The sequence below is a fragment of the Phragmites australis genome, chromosome 18 (genome assembly GCF_958298935.1).
Source record: "Phragmites australis chromosome 18, lpPhrAust1.1, whole genome shotgun sequence".
NCBI lineage: Eukaryota > Viridiplantae > Streptophyta > Magnoliopsida > Poales > Poaceae > Phragmites > Phragmites australis.
Genome location: NC_084938.1, coordinates 29207886 through 29233616, shown reverse-complemented (window position 1 = coordinate 29233616; position 25731 = coordinate 29207886). Strand labels below are relative to the sequence as shown.

Here is a 25731-nt window from a genome sequence, read left to right as displayed (position 1 = left end):
CCACTTCGCTATTCTTCCAATGGCTTCTTTGTTTTCGAACATATCGCGAAGGGGTAGGGAAGTTGGCACTGTAATCTTGTGAGAAGTGAAATAGTGGCGGAGCTTGCGGGATGCCATTACTAGTGCATACGCTACTTTTTCCAACTCTGTGTATGACTTTTTTGGGCCTGCTAGTACTTCGGATACATAATACACTGGTGCTTGGCGCAGCCTGTTATCTTCGGGTTTTTCCTGCACGAGAACAGCGCTGACTGCTGAGGGGGATGCCGCTATGTATAACAGCAAATCTGCGCCTGGATCCGGACTGGTCAATGTTGTAAGCTTCGTCAAGTATACTTTTAACTCATCGAAGGAAGCCTGCTGCTCGGCACCCCATTTGAAAGGGTCAGAACTTCTTAACACCTTGAAGAGTGGTAGGCTTCGCTCGGCGGACTTCGCAATGAACCTGTTCAATGCCGCTAGTCTTCCTGTCAAGAGTTGGGCTTGTTTCCTGTTATGTGGCGGTTTCATATCTAAATTTGCTTGTATCTTCTGAGGATCCGCTTCGATTCCTCTTTTCGACACTAGAAACCCCAGGAGTCTTCCGGATTGCACTCCGAAGACATATTTCTCCGGGTTTAATTTTAAACCTGCTCTTCGCAGATTATTGAAGGTTTCCCGGAGGTCTTCGATGTGTTGGCTTCTCCTGGTACTTTTTACTACTATGTCATCAACATAGGCCAATACATTTTGTCCCAGCTGCGGCTTTAATGCGGCCTGTACCAATCTTGTAAAGGTTGCTCCAGCATTCCGGAGTCCAAAAGGCATTCTTACGAAACAGTATGTTCCGAAAGAGGTTCTGAAACTCGTTTTGTCTTCATCTTCCTTTGCCATCCATATTTGATGGTACCCTGCATAAGCATCTAGGAAGCTTAGCATCTCACAGCCAGCTGCAGAGTCTATGAGCTGGTCAATTCTAGGCAGTGGAAAGTCATCTTTGGGGCAAGCTTTGTTTAAATCTGTGAAATCGATGCACATTCTCCACTTTCCATTGCTTTTCCTTACTAATACGGGGTTGGCCAGCCACTCTGAGTGCATAACCTCGCGTATTACTTCGGCATCGAGCAGTTTTTCTACTTCGGCCTTTGCTGCTTCTTCTCTTTCCCCCGAAGCTTTCCTAAGCTTCTGTTTCCTTGGCTTCGCTTTGGGGTCCACATTTAGCTTGTGCTGAATGATGCTTCGACTCACTCCTTGCAGGTCTCTGGGGGACCACGCGAAGACATCGTCGTTTCTGCGAAGGAACATTACAAGTTGTTGCTGATCTTCTGCTGGGGCCTCTGCCCCTATTGTAATCTTCTTATCTTCTTCTTCATGATTTAGCAGTACTATTCTGGTAGGTCCTTCTGGTGCAGCCTTCGCACATTTTTCTATGGTTTGCCTGTTGTGGCCTGCTTCGGCACCCGTCGAAGGGTTTGCGATGTTGTGGACATTTCTTCTTCCTGGGGCTATTCCTACTTCGATTCGTCTAGCAACTCGCTGATCTCCCAACACCTTTATGACTCCTTTTGGGCTAGGCATCTTAATGCACAAATAAGCGTGGTGCGGTATTGCTCCGAATTTATTGAGGAACCCCCTCCCAAATATCGCATTATATGGGTAGCTAATGTCCACCACATCGAAGGTAATTTCCTCTGTGTGGAAATTCATCTGTTCGCCAAACGACACTGGGATTGTTAATTTTCCCAAAGCGTTGATTGTGTTTCCGCCGAAGCCTAGCAACGGCGACCCAGCTTGTTTCAAGTCACTTCTTCGCAGCCCCATCTTATCGAAGGCATCAGCGAAGATAATGTCCGCAGAACTTCCTCCATCGATCAATATCCTGTGTACTTCGTTTCCCGAGATGTTCGCGGTAATGACGAAGGCATCTGTGTGCGGATAATCTAATACCCTCATATCCTCTTGCGAGAATGTAATGGGAATGTTAGACCATCTTGAATCGATGTACGTTGGTCCCACTCCGACGTGGTTAACCCTTCGTACGTATTCTTTTCGTTGTCTTTTGGATTCTGTTTGCTGGCTGGACCCCCCTGAAATGGCCAGCACCACATTGTACCCATTGTTTATGGTATTAACTGATTTGCTACTTTCTGGTGGTGCCTCGATTGCAGGTCTTGGCGGAGGCGGGGGTAGGTCGCCCCGAATGTTCAGTTGCCTAGTTTGATCAAATTGGGCTGAAGGTGCGGGTGCAAATTGTGGTGCTGGAATTTGCTGCCATTGGTTCGGAAACACCTCGTTCTGATTGTGGTTTTGCCACCCTTCGCTTCTTGCGAAGCTTGTTGCGTGGTGAATTGTCCTTCCGTTATCTACCGACTGCTTCACTAAACTTTCTTTCATGGCCACGACCTGTGGGCAATGTTTAGTCCAGTGGCCTGCTCCTTCACCGTGCAGCTCGCAGTAAAAGGTTGCCGGGTCATGCGAAGGTCATCCTCCTCTACCTCTGCGGCCTCTTCCCCTACCCGCCCGGCCTCCTCTATTGGACTAGTTGTAGGCTTCGCACAAGCCTTGGACTACTTCGGGCGGGCCGGGGTTGATCTGATTGATTTCTTTTTGGCTTGGATAATCAGGACCTTCGGGTTTTCTTGGACGCTGAGGTCTGTCTCTCTGATTGCCACCAACTGCCTCCTTAGGTGGTGCATGCTTTACTCTTGAGGCCGTAAACTCATTTTTCCTTCGTAGATGATCGAGTTCAGATCTTGAGTATTCTTCCATCTTGTTTAGCAGCTCCTGGACGCTTGTGGGTCTTTTTCTGGTGAGCTTTCCTGCCAAAAGGCCCCCTCTGATGCCCTGTATTGCGGCATCGATGATCGTATCTTCGCTCAATCCCTTCGCCTGACAACGTATGTGTACGAATTGGCGCATATAGCTCTGTAAAGTTTCTGTCGGTTGTTGCTTCAGCGCGAAGAGGTCGGTTGCGGTGATGTTATCTGCCCGGTTCCCTTGGAAGTTGCTGTACAGGGCAGTGCGCAGCTGTTCCCATGAATATATGGATCCCGGGGGTAGAGCAGAGTACCACGACCTTGCTATTCCCTTGATCGCCAATACGAAAGCCTTCGCCAAGGTTACACCGTCTCCACCAGCTGACTCTACGGCTGCCTCGAAACTCATGATAAATTCTCTCGGATCTGATTCTCCATCAAACATAACCACTCTGGGCATTTTGAATCCTAGCGGCCATGGCTGATTTTGCAGGTCCATTGCTAGGGGTGACTCAGGATCTCCCGTGGAAGATCTTCGCCGAACTTCTTGCGAAGCTCATATCAAATCTCCTGGTGGTGTCGGCCGGCGAGACATGCCTTCCGCTTGGAGTATATCAATTTCCTCCTGGATCCTTTCCAACGTTTTTCTTGCTTCGTCTGCCCGCCGGCGGTACTCCGCAGCTTTCTGGGTCGTTGCTAGGCCATCCAACATGGGCTTTTTGTGCGCAATCTGCCTTTCCAACTCCTCAGCTTCTAGCCTAGCATTTCATTCTTCATTTGTTTCTTCATCATGTTCAAACTCCGCGAATTCGCCTAGTTCCTCCCATTCTTCATTTCGCCCTCTTTCGCCTTCTTTTTCTGGAAGATCGAAGCGAATGCGATCTGTTGGCTCCATGATCGGCATTTGCTCTGTGTCCACCCGAAGTGCATTGTCATGTCGGCCATCGGCAGTTTGTTGTGGCGCTGTGTCAACTTCGCAATGCTGCTCTTGTGCAGCCGAAGCCCCCCTGGTCGAGGCATTGCCTGATTCTGGTACCGCCGGAGTGGTTCTGTCGGCCGAAGGTCCAACCGCGGCTGGGAGTTCTAGTAGCGCCTCCGCTCCTCCAGGTGGCTTCGCTTCCTTCTTGGGTGGCATGCCTTCGTGGGTTCGATCCCGCGGACGGCGCCAACTGTTGGGATCGAAGTCTCAGACAAGGTGGACCTTCGGGGGTGGAAGTGGTGAAGGTCCCTTATGGTGACGAGTACTGGAAGTAGAACAATTTTTGATTACCTTTCACGGTTACACTGTGGCTCTATTTATAGCCTGTACCTAGCGATCACGAACCTGGTTTACATATATTACCCCCTAACCTACTATATTCCCGGAATATCCAGGGTAATATGGTACAAATGAGTATGATCCCATAATTACAGCAGTGCCCAGGGCAACTGGGCCCACTGTCAAGCTGATTGTCCAACCGAAGGATATCGAAGCCCTCTTGGTTCGACCACTTGACGAGCTGCCTTCGCCGCCTCCTGGCGAAGACCTGGTCGTGTCTTCGCATGGTCCGAAGGACACGGGACGTGAATCAGGGCTTCACCCCACAAATCGAGATCGGTAATCCTTCGCGTGCGCCAATCCGGCGAGAACAAGATGCTTGGACGCTTCGCATGCGCCAATCCGGTGAGAAGAAGATCAACCAGCACGACAGCTATCACGTAGCACCTCCAACTAACCTCGCAGTTGTCTTCGAGTGCGGGGATGGCGGGAGATGATCCCCAACACTTCCAAAGCTCAGAGGTCGAGCTGGTCATTAAGCAACGAGAAGAACCAAAAGATTTTGAAAAATCCATTTTGAAAACTCAGCCAGCTGGAGAAATACCACACACAAGATCACCAAAAGAATCAATAACACGGGAAGCATTTCTCTTAAAGCGCACTTCAAAGCCATCCTCAAGAAGTTGCGAGATTGAAAGTAAATTGTACTTCAAGTTGTCGACCAAAACGACCTCCTTGAGTACAAAGTAATCATTTACCTTGATGGCACCAACTGATATTACCTTTCCTCTGGTTTCATCCCCAAAAGTGATGTACTCCTTTTGCATCACTGGGGTGAGGCTGGAGAACCTGGGATTTCTGGTCATGTGGCGCGAACAGCTGCAATCCATGATCCACATGTTCTCCAAGCCTCCGTCCTCCTGCTAATAATTGGAGAAATTGTGAGCAAATGACTCAACACTGGGGTTAGTGAAATATGAAGCATTCCAGTGCCGAGCCACTCGTCCAAAAGCAGGATTACAATGATGATACTCATTCTTTCTCATAGGCGGGGAGCGAGCACCACGATGGGGAAAACGTGGTCCGCTAAAGTCTCGAGACTCATAACCACGTGCACGTGAGCCATAGCCATATAGAGCATGACTAGGTCCACGCCGGGCAAAAGTACCACCTACAACCATGTGACCATTGTAATTACCACCACGATGAGAGCGAGCAGCTTGCTTGTGGCTAACCTGGTGAAAAGGCTCATGTACACCATGGGCAGGGTAGTACATGTACCGGTTGTTCCACTCAAGCTCACGTCTCTCGTTTCTCTTTCTCCTAAAGAAAAACTCCACTAGGTGACCCTCACATGACAGAACTCACAGTGATATCTAACTCCTCTCTTAGGTTTGGGATTCACTCTAGGAGGCTGTCTTGGCTATTTAGGCTTGCCTTTCTCAAGAATTGGTGGTACGGTGTCAAGCCGGTTTCGGTACTCGTTAGGCTTGGGTATCCATATCTGTTTCTTGGGAGGAATTTTGGGTGGCTCAACTAGGATAACCTCACACTTGTTTTGGGTGTTGGTGGCAGTGGATTTCTCACAAGCACTCACTCCAGAGGCACTGCACTCCCCAATCTTCCCATACTTATAAGGCACTCTGGTGTAGTCACACCCAATGCCAGCCCTATCCTCTCTCTTGAACTGTTCCACAATCATAACCAACTCAACACAGATCTATGCAGCCTGTTCTCATCTTCCAATCTAAGCATTTCAGCTTGACAAGTATGCAATTCATTTAACAAGGAAGCACATGTATCACAAGCAGAAATAACAGCCTTAGAGCTAGTAGCACTAGCTAATTTCTTCTCGAAATCCTTAAGCTTAGCACAGTTATCAGAAAGCTCAAATTTCAAGATTGGACAATTTTTGCAAGCTCCTAGCAAAACAGGCCTAGATTTAAATTCTTCTAAAACAAGCTTAGCTTTCTCAAGTTCATCTACCATAGAGACATGCCTAGTTTGTAGATAAGACATTTGAATCATGTAAACACCACAAGTATCACATTCTTCACTCCAAGAGCATCCACCTGTTCTTCTATGACAGAAACCAGAGATGATAAAGCAAAACCAAACTGTGAGATGTTAGCAAAACCAGAACTGTCACTCAACTAGCCACCTCCCAAAACTAAGGCTATACTCTGAGAGTTTGATGAATTCTCATATTTGGCTCTAGTCTCATTATCAATCTCGGTTGATCTAACCTTGCTATACAACTCATCTACTATGAGAGTCTTATAGTTGGGGGACTCAATGATAGCAGCGACTTTTACCTCCCAAACCTTGCGATCTAGACTATAAAACAGTTTTATAGCTCTCTCATGATCATCATAGGGAAGTCTACCGTTCGTTCTCATCTTGTTCACTATCCCCTGAAACCTGCTAAACATGAACTCTACACTCTCACCAGGCAATTGTCTAACGTTCTCATACTCTCTTCGGTATGTGTCGAACAATCTGGCCTTGACCTGTGCAGTTCCCTCATGGAAGTTTTGCAATCGTGTCCAAATAGTATAAGCAGTAGTAAGATTAGAGACACGATCAAACTCAGAGCGACTCAAGTTAGAGAAGAGAATGTTTCTCACCTTGCTATTAGCTTCAAACTTATCAACTTTAGCTTAGCTAATACGAACATCGAGAACCACAAATTGAGCACTTTGAACTACGCTCCACACTGCAGACCCTTGGCTTTCAAGGTAGGATCTCATGCGAGTTTTCCAGTAGGCATAGTCAGAACCATCGAAATACGGAACTTTGCTTCCTCATTCCATTGTCTCCTTCTTGGATCACAAAGCCGATAAAGGTGTGGTGATCCTTGACTAGGCTTTGATACCAATTGAAGGACCGGAACGACGACTAAAGGGGGGTGAATATGAGCCTTTAAAAATTCTTCTATAAGAATAAGGCATATGTCCAATTCGAATCCAACGCACCTTAAGAACGAATCATAACTAAGCGCAACACCATGCACAGCGGAAACAACACGAAAGTGCGCTCACAGCGAACAGCGAAAGTTCTCCGACCAGTATAGATGAACAGTACTTCACCCAGTACTGATGAATAGTAACTTCGGCCAGTACTGATGAACAGTACCTTCACCCAGTATCGATGAACAGTACCTTCACCCAGTACCGATGAACAGTAACTCCGACCAGATGGATAGTGGTTCCAACTAGATGAATAGTGCCCCGACCAGTGCACCGACCTACAGGAAAGTCCGAAAAAGATCTGGTTGCTGAAAATACAGTTCATGGATGTTCAGGATAGGAACCAGAAGTTCCGAAATGATAGCAAAACTGAAAAATAGCAGCTCAGAATTTAAAATCTAAACTAGAAATCCAACTAAACGTGATCCAAATCCAGCAAAATTTTATCCAAAGCTTCTCACGTACATGGTGAATCTTTATCCAAAAGATCTCCTCAAAGAGATCAAGAATTCACCCTCGATTTCGTGGATTTAACCAAAATCACACAGAGAGGGAAATTTCAAAGAAAAACAATTAAAAGGTGCTTGTGTGAGGAAATCATTTTAGAATCACTCTAGATGTTCTCACACATCCTAGCAACCTTTTGCCCCAACAAAATCACTCGAAATCGCTGCCAAAAGCGAAGAGTGAAAAATCAACCAAATCTTGAAGAACAAGAGATTAAAAGGAGGAAGATTAACAGCATCACAAATTTGTTAAACATCTGATGAATAGAAATAAGAACATAGCAAGATTCATAGATACATGGCTTGGAAGCCGCCCTTCATCCTTCCACTTTTGATGAGATTAAGTTTAGAGCTATGAACCTTAACTTCTCTCTTTGAAACTCTAACTAAGCCTAAGAAATATCCAAATGAAAATAGGTCCTGGAGAGGTCAGTTTGCACCAGCCCTCTCCCATATATATAGGCAAATGGATAATTCCCAAAATACCCCTAAAGACTAATACATATATATTATCCCTGAAGGGCAAAATGATCCAACTCTTTTGTTGTCCATCGGATGGACTCGGCGTCTTCACGACTCTGCTTCGTCTCTACACAAGCTTCGTGATGATGCCACGCATCCTCTGACTCCGCCTCTGGTTTTGAGGAGAAACTGGAAAAACCGCCTTGCATGCTTCTCCAAGCATGACTCCTCGATGTCGACACATGTCCGACCTCCGCCATGACCTTTGACGCCTTCAGGTCTTTGCGCTCCCGCCACCGGGCCGCCTCTTGACTTGCCATCGCCTTTCTGGCTTGACTTGATCAACGCCATCTTCATCACCTTTTCTTCCCACCATATTTTCTTGCGCCCTCCATATGAGTGATGCGGATCGCCCATGGCTCCACCCGGCCTCGCATGGTCCGTCGGCACCAAGCCTCCACTTTCCCTTCACCGACTTGCCGTTGACCGCCATGTCGCATCCATACACCTAAACATCATGAACCAAGAAACATGTCTCTCCGCCATCCTCCATTTTCACTCCCGGTTAGCCATAAATATAATCAAACATAATTGAAACATGCTATGCAAACTAAAAGCTACAAATCAACAATTCCATCAATCACTTATCATCAACCACACAATTCTCCCTTGTGTTCTCAAAATTAAATGATTGAGAGTGACGCCTCAACCTCTAAGGTTGCTCCATTAGCCTTTGGCTCTCATTGTGTCGGATACAAATGTTGGGTATAAAACTTTTCAAAATATTCCAAATAAAAAATGACCAACTTTTTTTAGTTTTGAAAATTTTGGGAGAATTTCAAACATGAAAAATTGAATTTCTCAAAATAATTGTCGGATGACCTTGAGGTGATATGGCAGACACCTATGCGCACCGTTATTCTACCTGGTTATAAGTGTTGAGGGTTAGATTCATCCGGTTTTACACTTCAGAAGTGTAATCTACACTTCGGCAATAGTTGAGGGAATGAAAAGTAGCTTTATTCTAAAACTATTGAAATGTATGAATCATGCAGATTTTTGCTATATCATATACTTGTGTACTATATAAAGACATTGCCTGCGTATAATAATAGTGAGATTATGCGGCAACTTGCAATTAAGTGATTCTTACTACAATTATATATATCCAAAAATCTGCACTGATGTTAAGAATTTAGAAATGCCCAGTTTGAAATACGGCAATCTCACAATAATCATGTGCTTGAAGTAGCAATTGTTGCATGCCTCGGCTCTTTCCGCAAGAATTTTTTTGTGGAAATGGAAGTTTTTGTTGCTCAAAGCCATCGCATCAATATGATACTGATCGTGAAAGAGTACAAATCTCCCGGCCTCTGCACACGAAGGCACACACAGCCCACACAGTGTACAATTATTTCTTAGGAATGCAGTACATATTTTGCGTACTCATTAACATGAACTTAAACGGGACATAATGGGGTTTGTTCCTAAATGACATCTTGGAATATGACCTTGTCGATGTGGCTATCAATTGTTTCAGGAGAGCAATAGGCGACGTAGCAGAAGCTCTTCACCACATGGAGAAATGTCTCCCTGGTCACTCTGTTGATAGCGCTGCAGCCCTCAAGAACACGCCGAGCCAGTTCTTGCATCTCCAAGCCCACTTGCTGGTCTAAGTCCTCAATGTTCTCCATACTTTCCCCATTCTGTTGAATCATTGAACATTTTTTTTTTGGTTGTAAATTGACAAATCACGTGCAACCCAAAAGGATGTAGATGTATATATGAATTCAGGATAATGCACCTGAGCAAGAACCCTCCTGGAAAGTTTGCAGCAGATGGAAGAGGTGAGCTGCTCGAGCTGGGAATACTCCCAAAGGTTCAGTTTTTGCTCGGTCGAAACATGCCTTCCTGAGAAAATCTCGATCGTGCGAACCAACAATAGTGCTGTATCCCCTTCAATTGACCCGTGGCTCCCTTTTGCAGTCCATGCCATGAGCCACTGCTTCCACTGCGGTTACAAAAGGAAATAGATTTGGCTCTTTCATTTCCATTAGAAGTTTTAACATGGTATCAGAAGTATCTGAGTGTAGTAAGGTGGTTTGATGAATTTACAGCTTCACGAAGACTGCCAGAAGCATCGTCAAACGGAACAAGGTCGATAAGCTCTTCAAGATTCTCGGTTGAATTCTTTGGTCCCCTGAATGCATGCACGCTCATGTTACATTGATTGATCACTAAAGCCAGATTCCGGTGGGTGGAAACGTCGAAGCAACATACCCAATTCTCCGGAAGTGTGAGGAGACGGCCTCGGCAAGCACCGTTGTGTGAGCCCATCCAAGACGTTCCGCTGCTCGGTTTGGCTCGAAGATGTTCGCTGAAGCTAAGAAGTAAGCTGTCAGTGCACTCTTTGGAGTCCCACCATACTTCTCAAGATTATTCCTGAAATACCACCTACATATACAAGTAAACACTTTTGAGTAAGAATGTAGTTAATCATCATATATACTAGTTCTCGACTAGTTAATTGAATTTGGGGATAGAGACGTAGCAAAATTGGCGCATACTTACTTTCTAAGGCCATTCCACTCAACTCGGCAGTCTCTTTGGAAATTACTGAAGTCAGCTTTGGCTGTCTTGAGGTACAGGTCATTGCAGAAGAGAGTCATCCTGAAAAATTCAGACTTAGAACCAAGAGTGATAATTTGTTTTGCTGTTGGTAATTGTATTATTAAAGAAAGTATAAAATGAGCTCTCACATTCGCTTTATATGGCCATAACTTCCCACGTTAGTCCGACAAACAAAGGGAAAACTTAAGCTCAAATCAGGGTTTTGGGTACTTTTTATTTTCTACAGCAAGGGAGGGGGTGATGGTATCCGAAATATTCGACATTTACCAGATGGAAGAAATGAACCGGCAGGAGAGCTACCCGTTATATTGATTAGCAGAAGCTCGAAGGGCCAAAAAAACATGATACAAAGGAGAACAAAAGGTCCCGGAAAGAACCAGGGATCCAACAAAACTAAAGCCTATTCTCTCCTAATAAGGCGGCCAAGAGACCGCGCACCAACGAAAGCCCATAGAGCTACCTCGTCCTTGATCTTCTGTGCGATTACCCCCGAGCTGTGCTCAAGGTGATCAAATGTCATGTCGTTCCACTTTTTCCAAATTTCCCAGCAGACAAGCTTGATAAACGATTTCATGCCCTAAGGCAGGATGTTTGGCCTGCACGCCGTAGTGGTCTACCATTGGTTCACGGAGGAGGAAGTCGGCCATGAATTTAGATGGGCTGTCGGGAGGCTGATCAAAAGTGTCAGCTCGGTCCAGATGTGCCACGTGAAACGGCACTCCGCGAAGAGGTGATGTCCAGTCTCAGGGGTATGCCTACATAGCACGCAGAGACGGTTGCATGGCCATCCTCTATGGGTCAACCGATCTGAGGTCCACAACCTATTTAGGTTAGCCAGCTATGCGAAGAATTTGCATTTAGGTGGCACTCAGACCCTCCAGAAGAGAGTGAGAAAATTGCAGTTCGTCGAGGTAAGGAACTGGGCCTTATAAGCCGAGCTCGCTGAGTACTCCCCATCTGGGGAGAGCTTTCAGGTGATGTCATCCTGGGAGTTGTCCTGTAATTGAACCTGCTGGGTCGTAGTCCAAAGATTCACAAACTCCGCCAGATTATCCCACATGGCTTCCAGGAATTCTAATGTATTTTCAACTTCAAAATTTTAACATATGTAAAGTTGCATCTAACCGCTAAATTGAACGCTACAAGGCTCATGTCCTAGTGATTGAAACTGAAGGTCATCAAACGCTCGTGTTCGATCCCTCAACACGGCACACTTTTATAGTTAGTTTCCTACCTATACGTGCATGAGGGACCCACTAGTCAGCCTGCTTGACACCAGAACTAGCAACGAAAAATATGAACGGGGTGGAGGACCCAGGTGCACTTTATAGTAAAATATGAGTGGGATAGAAAATTGGACACATGACCTCTTGGATGGTGGACAGGTTCCCTTCAACTACGATACAAGAGCGGAACTGCATCGCAATCTATGTCATATAGGATATCTACAAAGAATGGAACGTGGCACCTTCCAGAATTGGGAGGCTTTACATCAAATGGAAGACACTTCAGTTTTTTAACATCTTTTTTGTTTTGTAGTGTAGGAGGTCTTGACCCCTCTCTTTTTACTCCCACAGAAGATCAAAGCAGACGGTGTGTTACAGACGATTTTTAGAAAACCATCTGTAATTAAATTATCACCGACGGTTGTTTACATCTATGATACGTGAGAACCACAAAAACCATCTGCGATATTGGGTTACCACAAACGGTTTCAATTAAAAAACCATCTGTGATATGTCATGTACAACTTTGTAACTCTTGATGGTTTACATCACAGAAGGTTTTTTGTAACTCTTGATGAGATCTACAACTTTGTAGTTGATTTTTTTTTTGTTTGAAGTCATTTGGATGCCCAAATAACTATAAAATTTATATGAAAATTGTACCCCTTGATAAGATCTACAACTTTATAATTGAAAGTTTTTTCATTTAAAGTTATTTAGGTGCCAAAATAATCGTTGAAAGTTTTGGACACAAAGGGTCCAAATGAAAAAAATATCCTATTATTATCAGCACTCAAGGATAGGCGAGATGGTAAGGAGCCTTTGTGTGAAGGGTGAGGCAACGGGTTTGATTCCCACAAACTTTAGATGTGTGAAAGTTCGTGTGAGTTGTACAACTCGATGTCATAGTGGTCTCCATAGCATTTGGAGGTGGTCTGGATGGTAAAAAAAAATTATGTATTTTTTTACTGTCCAAAAAGTGTGATTCTAGAATAAAAATCACAAATGGTTTTTAATTAAAATCTGTCTATGATATGTAATCAAAGACGGTTTTTTCATGCGTTTGTGATATGCAATCACAGACGGTTTTTTTTAAAAAAAAATATGTCTATGATATTTGTAATCATAGATGGTTTTACAGAACCATCTATGTGTAGATCGACATCGCATATACTTTTGCACAGATGATGGTTTCTAAATTCTTATGTGATGTGTGTTTGAAATCGTCTGTGATGATCATTTCTAAGGCAGTGTTAACAGGAGATCCCTCCAAAAAGTGTGATTCTAGAATAAAAATCACAAATGGTTTTTAATTAAAATCTGTCTATGATATGTAATCAAAGACGGTTTTTTCATGCATTTGTGATATGCAATCACAGACGGGTTTTTTTTAAAAAAATATGTCTATGATATTTGTAATCACAGATGGTTTTACAGAACCATCTATGTGTAGATCGACATCGCATATACTTTTGCACAGATGATGGTTTCTAAATCCTTATGTGATGTGTGTTTGAAATCGTCTGTGATGATCATTTCTAAGGCAGTGTTAACAGGAGATCCCTGTACATAAACTCTTTTCTCCTTATACTGATTGGGAGCCCTACTGCCATTTTGGGGTAAAACAAGTAAGGTAATCTTAATCTCAAAATAAAACCAATCTTTTTGACCTGTCCACCGGTTTACCAGGGAGGTCGGTAAGGCAAGGAACCAGAAAATACCACGCATTTACTAGAACCTTGGTTCAAATTATTGCGATGTAGACTATTAATCACATACACTATAGCTACCTATAAAAAAAAGGGACATACCCATAAAGCTACATCTATTATATAATATCTTGCTAGCCATATATATATATACTTTCATACATACATACATACATATATATGGAAAATACATTCTACTCCCATCTTCGACATAATTTATGTATGTATGTATGTATGTATGTATGAATATGTATGTATGTATGAAAGTATGTATATATGTATGTATGTATACATATGTATGGAGAGTAGATAGTTTTACATGTTAGTTGAATGTACTACATCTGAAGGTTACCTGTGGAGGACCTTCCCAATCCACACATCGCCACTGCCTCCATATTGATCCAAGTACATCCTCGTTTCAATTCGTGGCAAACTTGCTTTCCATGGGAAGTCCATGGCATACTCGACCTATTATTGAAGTAGAAGGCGCAATGAAGTTGCTAGTTTCGTGTCAACTAAGGGAAGTATCAGATCCCATATATAATTAACTTGAATTATTCATAGGCACGTACCTCGCCTGGGATGTCCTTGGCAATGGCCCACTTGTCCTTCATTTTGTTTGAGCCTCTCCTCTCTTGGAGGAATGCGCGGCAAAATACTGCAGCCCGCCGAAGGACGTCGTCATCGCTAGGAAATGTGACCTGGGCGGCCCGATAAGTGTTGTACATGGGGGTGACGGAAGATGGGTTCGACTCCCCGTGCAAGCAGAAGAACTTGCCGTCCTTCTCGAAGTGCTTCAACACGCCTGCACATGATGTATGTTAGTTAAAAATCCAGCGTAAGTGATGCGTGTTATATATCTTAGGTCTTAGCAACTGCTTGTTATTTACATGGGTCGACATGGTAGCCATGAAGTCGGAGGAGACGGAAACCCATGGCCGTGTCATCGATATCCTTTACCGGACAGTTCTTTGTATGAGCTAACCCCTCTGGAGTCCAGTGCCTGTTCAGTTGTATACATTACATATAGCGCCCCTCTTGAAACTAATAAAGACTAAATGCATGCGAACAGGCATGCCAACTGTACCAAGAGGCATGCTAGCTCATCTCTTCAGTGAGGTAGAAGAGGGGAGGGTTAACTTGTATCATGCATGCGAACAGGTTTATATGCTGATCGAAGAAATTAAGAAGTAAGGTACAATTAAATGTTCCAGTAAAAGCTACTTCTGTCTTTGTAAATAACATGTTTTGTAAGGTCTAGTACCTACTATCTACACACCCCAAACAGATGCAAAAATGCAATTTTGTTATCCCTTTAGATATAAGCTAAATTACATTGCATTTGGAGAGTTTGTTTGCTGTTGTTAGGTTGAGAACTATCTCCTCCAGATACAAGTTAAATGTATATAAACTATCATAGTTTCCATAATATCCCCTCTGTTCCCAAGTAGCACAAGTTATTTCATGATTTGGAGATAACTTGACATCAGTTTATTGTACGTATACCCTTCCCATTTGACTATAATTTCCAATGTAACTTATTACTTTGGATTATCGTAACACACAATCCCATAGCAGTATGTTACGTAATGAAAGGGGATCATATATATATGTGCCTTGCATGTTATTATATATATCGTTAGGTGATAAATAGATAGTCTATTGTATGTCATGAAGAGAAAATTAGGTCTCATTTGGTAGAGTTCTGGGAGCTGATTTCGCGCTGGAATCATTTCCAGCGCTGCCAAACGGGCTGGTCGGGGAGTGATTCCGCGCGGGAATCACTTCTCGTTTTGTATAGCGAGGTGGGAGCTGAAAAAACTAGCTTTCACCTGATTTTCGACTGATTCTCCTCGATTTCAACACAATATTCTCTCAGAAATCACTTCCACCACTGGCATACCAAACGATTTTACAAATAGAATCACTTCCACCATAGAGTCACTTCCATCCTACTTCCACCACAAAATCACTCTCACCACAGAATCAGAGCTCTACCAAACGACCCCTTAATCATATACATGGTCAATTAAACAGACATTTAGGTGAAGTATTTGTAAATAGGTAGTACATATATGTTACCTGTAAATATAGTCTAAGCAATCCCCAATTTCACTTGTGAAGTGCCTTGATATGCCCAACCTCGTCAACCGATCGACCGCCCATAAGCGTTCGTACACATCCAGAGGGTAGATACAGGGCACTGAAAACATAATATATAAAGGTGTAAGTAAACATTAAGTGTGCTTCTTTTTTAGAGCGGACAGTGCAAGTTGAGTTCGTGCGCTGGGAGAGGAAGAGAGGAGGAGAAACAAGGAGACGTGCCCTGGAGAAGACGTGAGTTTGAGAGTTTATATGGTCTATCTACTTAGGGACGATAACTGTTTTTTTTCCCACCACTGATTTGCTCGATGGCAGCTTCGGCATAGAGGGATGTAGTTCGCATGCATGCATATCGATAGAGACATGGACTCCAACATTCTGTTGATGCTATCAATCCTGCCGCGCCACTGGGCCAATGCCACACCCTGCTACTTTCTAAGGCTTTGTTTAGATGGCCCTAATATGACCGAGATCCAAGCCCAAAAGTTTTGGGCATGCCCAAGATTGGGCCATCTAGGCAACTCCATAAGTACATTCTTGTTGACTAATTTCACCTAGAACATATCATCTGCAAATGCAATAAACATCAAATACTACTAATTAAAGAAACGTTTAGTTGACACACAAGCAAGTTTCCGTAAATTCCCCAAAAGGTTGTTTGGATGGCCCAAACGTGACCCATATCAAGGCCTAAAAGAACTAGTTCTGGTCAGGATTGGGCCATTCAAGCAACTTTCACTGTACATTATTGTTCACTAATTTTGCCAGGGAAGTGCAAATGCCACAAATACTGAATCCCGAGAATTTACACAAACACATAATAAAAATTACAAACAATAGTATTAAGTAAAAAAAAAAGGGTGTGTTGTGACCAGATGTAAAATTCCAACTTCAAACTCATGTATTTTGCGAGGGCAAAATAGACAACTTGGTTGCGCAGTTTTGTCCAAAACTTAGTTGTACTATTCAAAACACGATTCGTTGTTGACTATTTATGTTTAATTTTTTTCACGCTTTAACAAAACACCTTCCTACTACTACAATTATTTTAAGAAATTCTGAAAATTGTGCATGTGAATCAACAAATTTTTCGACATATAGTCCCTGGTTTTACCTCCGCCATTGAACTTTTGGATGATTCCATCAAGGTACTCGAAGCATTTCTTGTCTCCTGTTTGTTTGAGAGCAGTAGCTGTCGCAGCAGGTGAGCAATGAAAGGACCCATCGAGACACCGGAGCTTAAGGAGCTTTTCCCAGTCCAAGTCTACCATTCCCTCTATGCTGTGAAGTAGAGTCGTTGGCATAGCGTGTAGTACATCTCTCGGAATCCTAAAATTTGAGAGAGTCAGCTGATTGATTGATTGCACATAGACTACTGAACCTACAAAAAACAAGTAAAATGTTTTGTACTCCTTCTGTCTACAATTGTAGATCGTTTTGACATTTTATAGTTCCAATGCAAAACACTGATTATAAAATTAGATTACAATACATTTCTGCAAGATAAATCTACTAACAATATTTCTGTATAGTTATTTCATGTACTTTGTTTAATTGTATTGAGTGTGTCACTAGCAGTTATGAGATTTGCTCAGCCAACCATGTTTTTTATAACGAATGCTATTTCAAACTTGCAAAAGGCTTAATTTGTGATCTATTTAAATGGGAAAGGATGATCTCCAACGAAATTCACAAAAACTAAAGAAGGTGATGGCAGAGGCATACAATAGATCACAAGGCGATGAGGTCCAGCGTTGCAAAGCTTGACTGATGAGGGTTGAATAAAGAAGAAGACTGTAGTAATACACTATTATGCATTTCCTAAAGATGAACTCTAGTCCAAATAAAGAAACTCTGTTTTCTTTTTCTCCATTTTACTTTTGATTTATTGACCTTGATACATATCAGGTCACTTTGTGTTTCAAAATGGCATTCTGCCATTTCTTTTGTTTCCTTTCATTTTTAGTAGCGTTGGTTACAAACTCTATAGCGCAAAACAATTTGGTTTCATTAATGAAATCAGGAGGAATCTTTTTGTCAAACAAAAACATAGTAAAAATCTAGTTAGATCGACGTGTAACCATTTAATCCCTAAACATTTTCCTATAATAATACATAAATTTTAACATTATGAGCCGGTTCGGTGCTGGTGGCAATGAAATGACTATACATAAACCATGCATCACATGATGATGATGAAATAGGAGAAGGGGCCATGACCTATGATTTCTTTAGAGAGCAAAATGGACTTTGTCCTTTAAATATAAATCCATCTATTGTGCATGGCATGCTTAAAATTTTCCAAAACAAAACGAATAGGTTTACGCATACATACTTAGCGAGCTTTCTGTTTCTCTGGGCATATATCGCTTTCAAGGCTGGCTCATCATAAGGGATGTCCAGATCCAGGTCCTTGGCCATGTCTAGGAGTGAGGGGAAGGCAATCTCGAATCCGACTAACATCCAATCCTCTTCCTCATCGGCCAACCTCCACATATTTTCTCGGATAAACAACAAACCTACAACAACAACAACAAAAACCTTCTCCTTGCTTAAAATAGCATAGTAAATCCTATAACAAACACGTTGATAGTGATATATATCCACTAAAAGAAACAATGGAGAAGTTTGACCTAAGCAAATAATCCAAAGATATACCTCTCTCGCATTTGTCGGTGTGGATGTTCCAAGACGTCAACGCCACAATACATGCTAGGGTGCTGATGATGCGGTCTCTGAACATGAAGAAGGCATCATCACCCCATGAACCATCTGGTAGTTGGTTCTGGATGATCCAGTCGATGCTCGATGGGAACTGCGGCCCATCACCCCCATCTAGGTTCTTGAGAAGGGCGACCAATGCCGTGTCATAGGCTGAAATACTAATCTCACCCTCTCCGATTGACCTCAATGCTGCTCTGATGGCATCGATCATGCTTGTCGTCTCGCTTGGTTCATCCTTGAGGTATATTTTTTGGGTTTTATCAGCGTCTAGTATATTCTTTAATTTGTATACAAATGATCAATCCGCTCAACGTGAGTTTATATTTATACACACCGTGTGTCCACGACGTCCATCAACTGCCCGTTCGTGTGCTTCTCCTGACTCCGGGTACGGGGATTTGCTTATTAGCATGGGCCCTGAAAATCAGGCATGCATGCATGGAAGGTGAAAAGGTTAAGTACATGAAAATCGTATACAAAAAGACAAACACATGAACCACTGTCATATTTAGTTACCACTGTCCTTTTACATGGTTTTAAGAACTACTCTCCCTCCGTTCAGAAATAATAGACATATTTTTTTTCAAAAAGTCAAATTTTGTGTACTTAACTAATATTTAATCAAATTATAAGAATATTTAGTATATAAAAATTATACAACTAGATTCACAATTCAAAATAATTTCACACTATATAGATTTTGTAGCTATAAATGATATATTTTGTGAAAAAAACTTAGTCAAAATTTAACTTCGAAGACTGAGTTTAAAAGAAATACGTCTACTATTTCTGAACGAAGGAAGTATAACCTATATATGTAATGCATGACCTTTGGACATTAATTGTATGTCATGCTCTTGATCGACTACATGCGTTTAGGTCAGAAGATGGATAGGTCATGACTACCACATGGTCTACGGCGAGCGTGTAGGTGTAGGAAAGGTCGTCGCCATGGCTGGGCGCCGGCCGTCGGCTGGCCGAGCAAGGGAACGTGCAGGAGTGCTGCAGTAAACGCCGGCATCCTCCGTGCTCTCTCTCTATATTTCACTCTCTCCCTCTCTCTTAATCACTCTTGTAGACCTATTAGATATTGGTTGAGTGATGAGCTCCTACTTGCCACCATCCTTCTGTATTTATAAGCTCAAGGTGTGGAACCGTGTACGTGTTACTAATTGACAAGTACAAGTAGTAATGAGTCCGGCCGACAGGTTTGAATTCCTTCCTACTTTGGACCTTTGGTATTGCACCACGAGGTTGTCCTGGGTGCCGTTTGCCCATCTTCTGGGAGTCGTCTTTCCCTCTTCTCCAACTCGAGTAGTTTATAAACTATGGTGGCAAATAAGCAAGTAGAGTTTTCGCATATACGAAAATTATGTTTGTTGAATGGCATATAAATAGATCTGGTGTTTTTCAGTGATAAATAAGCCATTTCTCAGTTCTCACGGTAGTGTTACTCGGTCGAATGATCGTACGGAAAAAAGTGAGCAATTTATTCAAAGAGATATTGCCCTGGAACAGTTTCCACTAAACCTATGAACACGGTTCACAAATGCGTCGGTAACCGTCCAAAAATCATGGTTACCGACCTTCTTGGTCCGGTCCAGTTTCAGAAACCGAACGGTAACCAAAATTTGAATTCAAAAAATTCGAAAAAAAAAAAAATCAAAAAAAATTAAAAAACTAGACACAATTCTAAGACCTTATGTGAATTTTTTTCAAAAATAATGTCGTTTGCATCATATTCTATAGGGAGAAAGTTTGAAAAAATGAAAAAAAATTGAAGCGTGCGGCTCAGTTATTAACTCACGTTAAGGAAAAGTGTAACATGCAAACACATATTTTTCTTGTGTAAAAAGTATTTTAAGAGAATCTTTAAAATTAATTTCACTTTATTTAGAGTTTTATTAAATTCTCTATGATTTTTACAAAGTTCACAAGCATAAAGTGAATATGTTAAGAAACAGCACTGTAATTAACTTTTTCATGTCTACTATTATTTTTCCTACGTAAATCATAGTATAAATAAGCTAATGAAAGTGGTTTCACTAATTTTTGAGGTGTGATGGGTCAGTTATGAATTAATCTAGTCGCAACACATTTACACAATCATGCATGTTACAATAACTAATTCATGAGTTCATGTATTTTTAAAAGACATAGGATCATGTAAGAAGACTAACAAAATTAGTTTCATGATTTTTGGATTAGCAAAGAGTAAACTATGCATTTAACTTGGTTTAACAAATACAATTTCTCACAGAAAATTTTGAACTTTTTATGAGTATAAATACTTTTTATCATATAGATCATGTTACAAGGAAACCAAAAAATTTTGTTTCACTTGATTTGAAGCTCAGATGAATTAGTTATTGATTTTACAAGGTTGAGCCTTTTTTTGAGTTTTTTGTTGAACTACGCTGAAATTCGATAAAATCGCTCGATAAATCGAGAAAACCGAGCGGTTACCGACCCAAACCGCTCGGTAACCGACCAATTCAAAAATACGAGAAAATCGCTCGGTAACCGACCCAAACCGCTCGGTAACCGACCAAAACCGAGCGGTTACCGAACGGCTAAAATCGCGATTTTTTTCCAAATTTCAAAATTTGCCAAATGAATTTTCTCCAATTTTTTTTGAATTTTTGACCAGTAACCACGGTTATCGTGCATTTTTTTGTTACCGTCGGAGCTCGGTAACCGAGCTCCGGTCGGTAACTTCAACCCTGCCTATGAGTGCATTGCTCAAACCAGAGGATCTAAATTATATTTCGCTGTTACACCTAAAAGAAAGAGGTAGGTGTTACATGCGTGCATTTACTTGGTCTGGAATGAATTTAAGTACAAGCTTGTCATATAATTCCAGTAAACAATCCATATCCCACTCTGACCTGTTAATTAGTTTTTCTTGTTCACATGGTGGAGTAATAATTGAATCCGTGATGCTTACAGCCCTTGCAAAACCTTTTCTATGTGGCCATGCAGTATTTAACTGCTCTTGAAAAAAAAATGACATGCTGGACATGGAAAGTGACATATTGAGACAGAGGCCCAACATGCATTAGTTCCAGCAGAGCTAATAAGTACAAAGCCATTTAGCTTCCACAAACAATACAAGGAGCGAGAAACCAGACGTCAAAAAACATGTCTGGAAACACGACTCATCATTCACATGTCCAAGTCACAACTGACAATGATACAACGGATTTGTCCACAACTGACAATGATCCATTCATCATCTATATGACCATTCAAACTGAAAGGTCAAGCATGGCTCTGAAGATGACGTGACAGCATTCGATATTTATGCACACCCAAAGTCGTGGCCCCCTTTTTCCATGGTTTTCCATGGTGAAAACTAAGAACATCTTCAACGGTTTCTCTTCAGGGATCAAAATCCCTTTACGATAGAATTTTTGTTCTCTTCAGCGCTTCAACGGTTTCCCTTTACGGTTCCCATCACGATAGAATTCTCCGGATCATTCCCTCTAGAATGGGATTCTCTCTCCTTTTCTTTCACGATTCCCCTCGAAGAGAAGCTGTTGGAGATGAGAGGAAATAAAGGGCATGAGAATGGAGAAGGAAATCGGGAATGAAACGAAATAAAGGGAATATGATTAGAGATAGTCTAAAGAAGTTATGATCTGAAATAACTTTCAGAGAAGAAGTCATAAAAATCGACACTACAGTAACTAATTGAAAATGCTGATACCTGAATTACTTTTCTGAATGGCCAAGTAGTATTTGGACTGCTGCTCTTGCGAAAAACATTTCCCAAGCTGGACATGGAAAAGCACAGACGAGACTGAGGCCCAACATGCATCCATTAGTTCCAGCCGAGCAAAATACAAAACCATCAAGCTTCCACATTACAAGACGAGAAGAAACCAAATGTCAAAAAACATGCCTGGAAGAACGCAGAACTGGCTGAAGACTTTTCGTGTCGCGGTTTGTGTTTGATGTAAACAAAATGGAAGGTCGCAGCACAGGTCAAAAACATGCCTGGAAGATTTCCCGTGGCAGCATTCACCGAAAAACTACTCACCATTCACAACTCTATGTCACAACTGACAAGGATAAAATTGTATACGCGGGACTTTTTTGAACTTGTACATGAGTTTCTTCTAAAAACTTGTACACGAGTTGCTTCAAATTAAGTGGCTAGTTGTACACTTGTTTTTTCCACAACCCACAATGATCCATGCATCTACGTACACATGATATGGCCATTCAAACTGAAGGTCAGAGCACGGCATTCGGGTACTAGCACGTGCACGGTACACCACCAACTCTATGTGGAAAAGGCAAAGCAGCGGTGAACTCTAGCGATAAATTCTGCCTGTGAGACCCCAAAAAAGTTCCAAATAAGCCAAGGGAAAATATATAGATCCATTTTCTAGCACCGTCGGAACCGCCACTGCTACAAAAGCGTCATCTCCTGTCGGTTTTTAATTGAACTAGCATGAAAAACCAACTATAAAAATATTTTCCTAGTCGGTTTTTTTGCTCTAGGGCCAAAATAATTTGTTCAGTCGGTTGTTTTCTATGGTGTTAGATTTATGCAGTCGGTTGTTTTCTATGGAATCCACTGGATAAATCAAAATTTTTTCCAGTCAATTTTGGAATTGATTGGGAAAATATTTGTCCAATCGGTTTTAGATAAAAAACGACAGTACATATATTTGTACTGTCGGTTTTTGATCGAAACAGATTGCACAAATACAAAAAGTCGGTCACTTAATCCGTCACTAATGACTGATTTATGATGATCTATCACCGATGAGTCGGTCATTAATGACAGGTCACAACTTGCACTAGTACAGAACGATACTGTACAGACGGGTGAAAACGTCTTTTCACAGGCGTTTGGCGCATCTGCCTGCGACCGAAGGCCACAGGCGCAAAAGTGACCGATTGTGGAAATCGATTTTCACATGCGGTTCCTAATGTGGACCGTCTGTGGAAATCGATTTCCATATGCGGTTGGCTTAATAAACCGCCTGTGGAAATAGTTTTTCACAGGCGGTTCTTTATGTCAACCGCCTGTGGAAATCAATTTCCACGGGCGGTCCACATTAGCTGCCGCCTTAGATATAAAGATTTCCACAGGCGGTTTCATATGAGAACCGCCTGTGGTATGTATTTATTTTAAAAAAAATTAGAATATATTTTATTCCATCCAGATTTCACACAGTTTCAATAACAATATGAATAGCATCACATATTTTAACATTTAACACAAGTACAATAATATTTACAACATCACAAGCCTATATAGCTAAGAGTCGCTCTCCCACACACAAAGTTTCGGATGGCTAGCTAATTCGCCTCCGCAATAAAAGAATCTACCGTTCTTGTGGATGACTTCATACATAATAAACCGGTATATGTCACATTGGACGTTTTGGATTTCTTTGTTGGTGAGAGCTTGGTTGGCACATTGGATCATCATTGCCTGGTTTGAAAACACAACTAAAAGAGTTAAAATACTACTGACAACGGACACATAACCAAATAAGAATGTGCAGGCGCAATGATGACTTACGTCCTCAGGGTTCGTTGTGTACCTCTGTCGGTGTATCGGGAACCAGGGGTCCCTAAGTCCCGAGACCGGGCCGGCCGTCCGCCACGTATCACCATCCCGCGAGGTCTCCCCTGCAGGATGAGGAAAATCTAAGTTCCGGGAGAAGGTGCTCGGGGCCACAGCCTCTGGTTCCCGAGCACCCCAGTTCCCCGATGACCCACAGAGTCCAAGTACCGGGAAGAAAGTGCTCGGAAGGGTTCCCCCTCGCCCCCAAGTACCATAGTCCCCCGATGGGCCGAACAATCAAGTGCTCGGGAGAGAGTGCTCGGGGCTGCACGTGGCAGTCCCCGAGGACTCGGTTCCCCGAAGGGTCTAAAGGAGAGCTCGGGAGAGAGTGCTCGGGGCTGCACGTGGCAGCCCCCGAGGACTCGGTTCCCCGAGAGGTCCTACAGAAGTGCTCGGGAGAGAGTGCTCGGGGCTGCACGTGGCAGCCCCAGAGGACTCGGTTCCCCGAAGGGTCCTACAGGAGTGCTCGGGGCTGCACGTGGCAGCCCCCGAGCACTCGATTCCCTGAAGGTTCGCGCAAGATCGCCTGACGCCCCGACGACCCGAAGGAACCCGTCGGCGGGGTGTCAGCCAGTCAAAGGTCCAATGCCGCATTTAATGGGCACGCGCGGCCTGACATCCTGACATCCTGACATTCTCAGCTGCCCATGCCATGGTGTCAGTCCCTACCATACTTTGGCAGGGGGGCGTGGGTCCATTAATTGCACGAGTCCCGTCCCGTATCATCCGGGGTACCTCGGGATAACGTTGCCAGGATCAAAGCGTTCTGCCTGCCACCCTGCCCTGACAGAAGAACAAGACAGGGTGGGCGCACCGGGCGCCTCTGTGGCCGCCCGGTGGGCCCTCTCAACGGCGCTGGAGGACGTCCACAGTGGCGGGTGGTCGGATGCGCGCCGCCTTTTTCCACCGCCCCTGTCACTTCGCCGAGACGGAATGATGACGCCTTTCTCCGTGGCGCCTTGGCACTCGCACCCCCTCTTTCCCATTTGGGGTAAGCCGAGGTCTGCGTGTGTATAAAAGGAAAGAGAGCGAAGCCAAGAAACAAAAAAGCTAGACAGGACGAGATCAAGAGAAGAGACCACAAGAGACGAAGAACATCACAAGCAAGCTCGAGCAGAGCTAGAGCACGAAAGCCTCAAGCTCTCTGTAGACAATACACCCTTGTAACCAGACACATCCTTGAAGAATTCCCTTCAAAGAAAGATATTGCACTCACACAGGAGTAGGGTATTGCGCCCCCGTGCGGCCCGAACCTGTCTAAACCCCGGTGCATTTATCTCTTTTTTGCACTAGGTCAATCATCCCCCACCACCGGCCGTTGCATTTATTTCCGTTTCCATTTATTTCCCCGACGAGCTCGTTCAGGATCATCCCCCCGGCCGAATCCTTAAAAAGGGGTCTCTCGGGATCCCTGCGACAGGAGTTCATCCTCCGACAGCTGGCGCGCCAGGTAGGGGGGAATATCCCTGGATTTGTTCGTTTGCTTTTTTCCACAGGAAAAGATGGCTGGTGGGCACCGTCTCCAGCGTTCCGGCTCCACTTCCAGTGACGGAGTGCTGCCCGACGCCCGGGAAAGCCCAGTCGCTGCTGCGTTCCAGCAGCAGCCGCTATCCACGTGTGCAGTTTTTCCCTCCCAAGGGGATCAAGGAGCTGGGCCCAGCAGGGCCACCGCCGCCGCCGCTGATACACTTTCCGACCCCCAGCAGGAGGTCGAGGCCCCGGCCGCTAGGTCCGCCTCTGGACAGCGCCGGGTGCCACTGCGGCGCAGACTCGCGTTCAGCGAGGCTAGCCCGGGGAGTGCGCTGCTTGCAGCGCATGCTC

At 43.4% G+C, this 25731-nt stretch overlaps 1 protein-coding gene across 1 annotated transcript; it reads right to left on the bottom strand.

Annotated features, from left to right (window-relative positions):
* Positions 1-9237: 9237 nt before the first annotated feature.
* Positions 9238-19415, bottom strand: LOC133899791 (syn-copalyl diphosphate synthase, chloroplastic-like). The gene is made up of 14 exons (XM_062340854.1): positions 19230-19415; positions 18658-18740; positions 18258-18558; positions 17935-18118; positions 16714-16928; positions 15579-15699; positions 14387-14499; positions 14069-14301; positions 13849-13964; positions 10502-10600; positions 10211-10384; positions 10046-10130; positions 9735-9941; positions 9238-9636 (listed from the first exon to the last, which is right to left on the bottom strand). Exons 1-14 carry the CDS (start codon positions 19342-19344, stop codon positions 9418-9420), a joined length of 2265 nt encoding a protein of 754 aa, XP_062196838.1. The 5' UTR covers positions 19345-19415; the 3' UTR covers positions 9238-9417.
* Positions 19416-25731: the final 6316 nt, after the last annotated feature.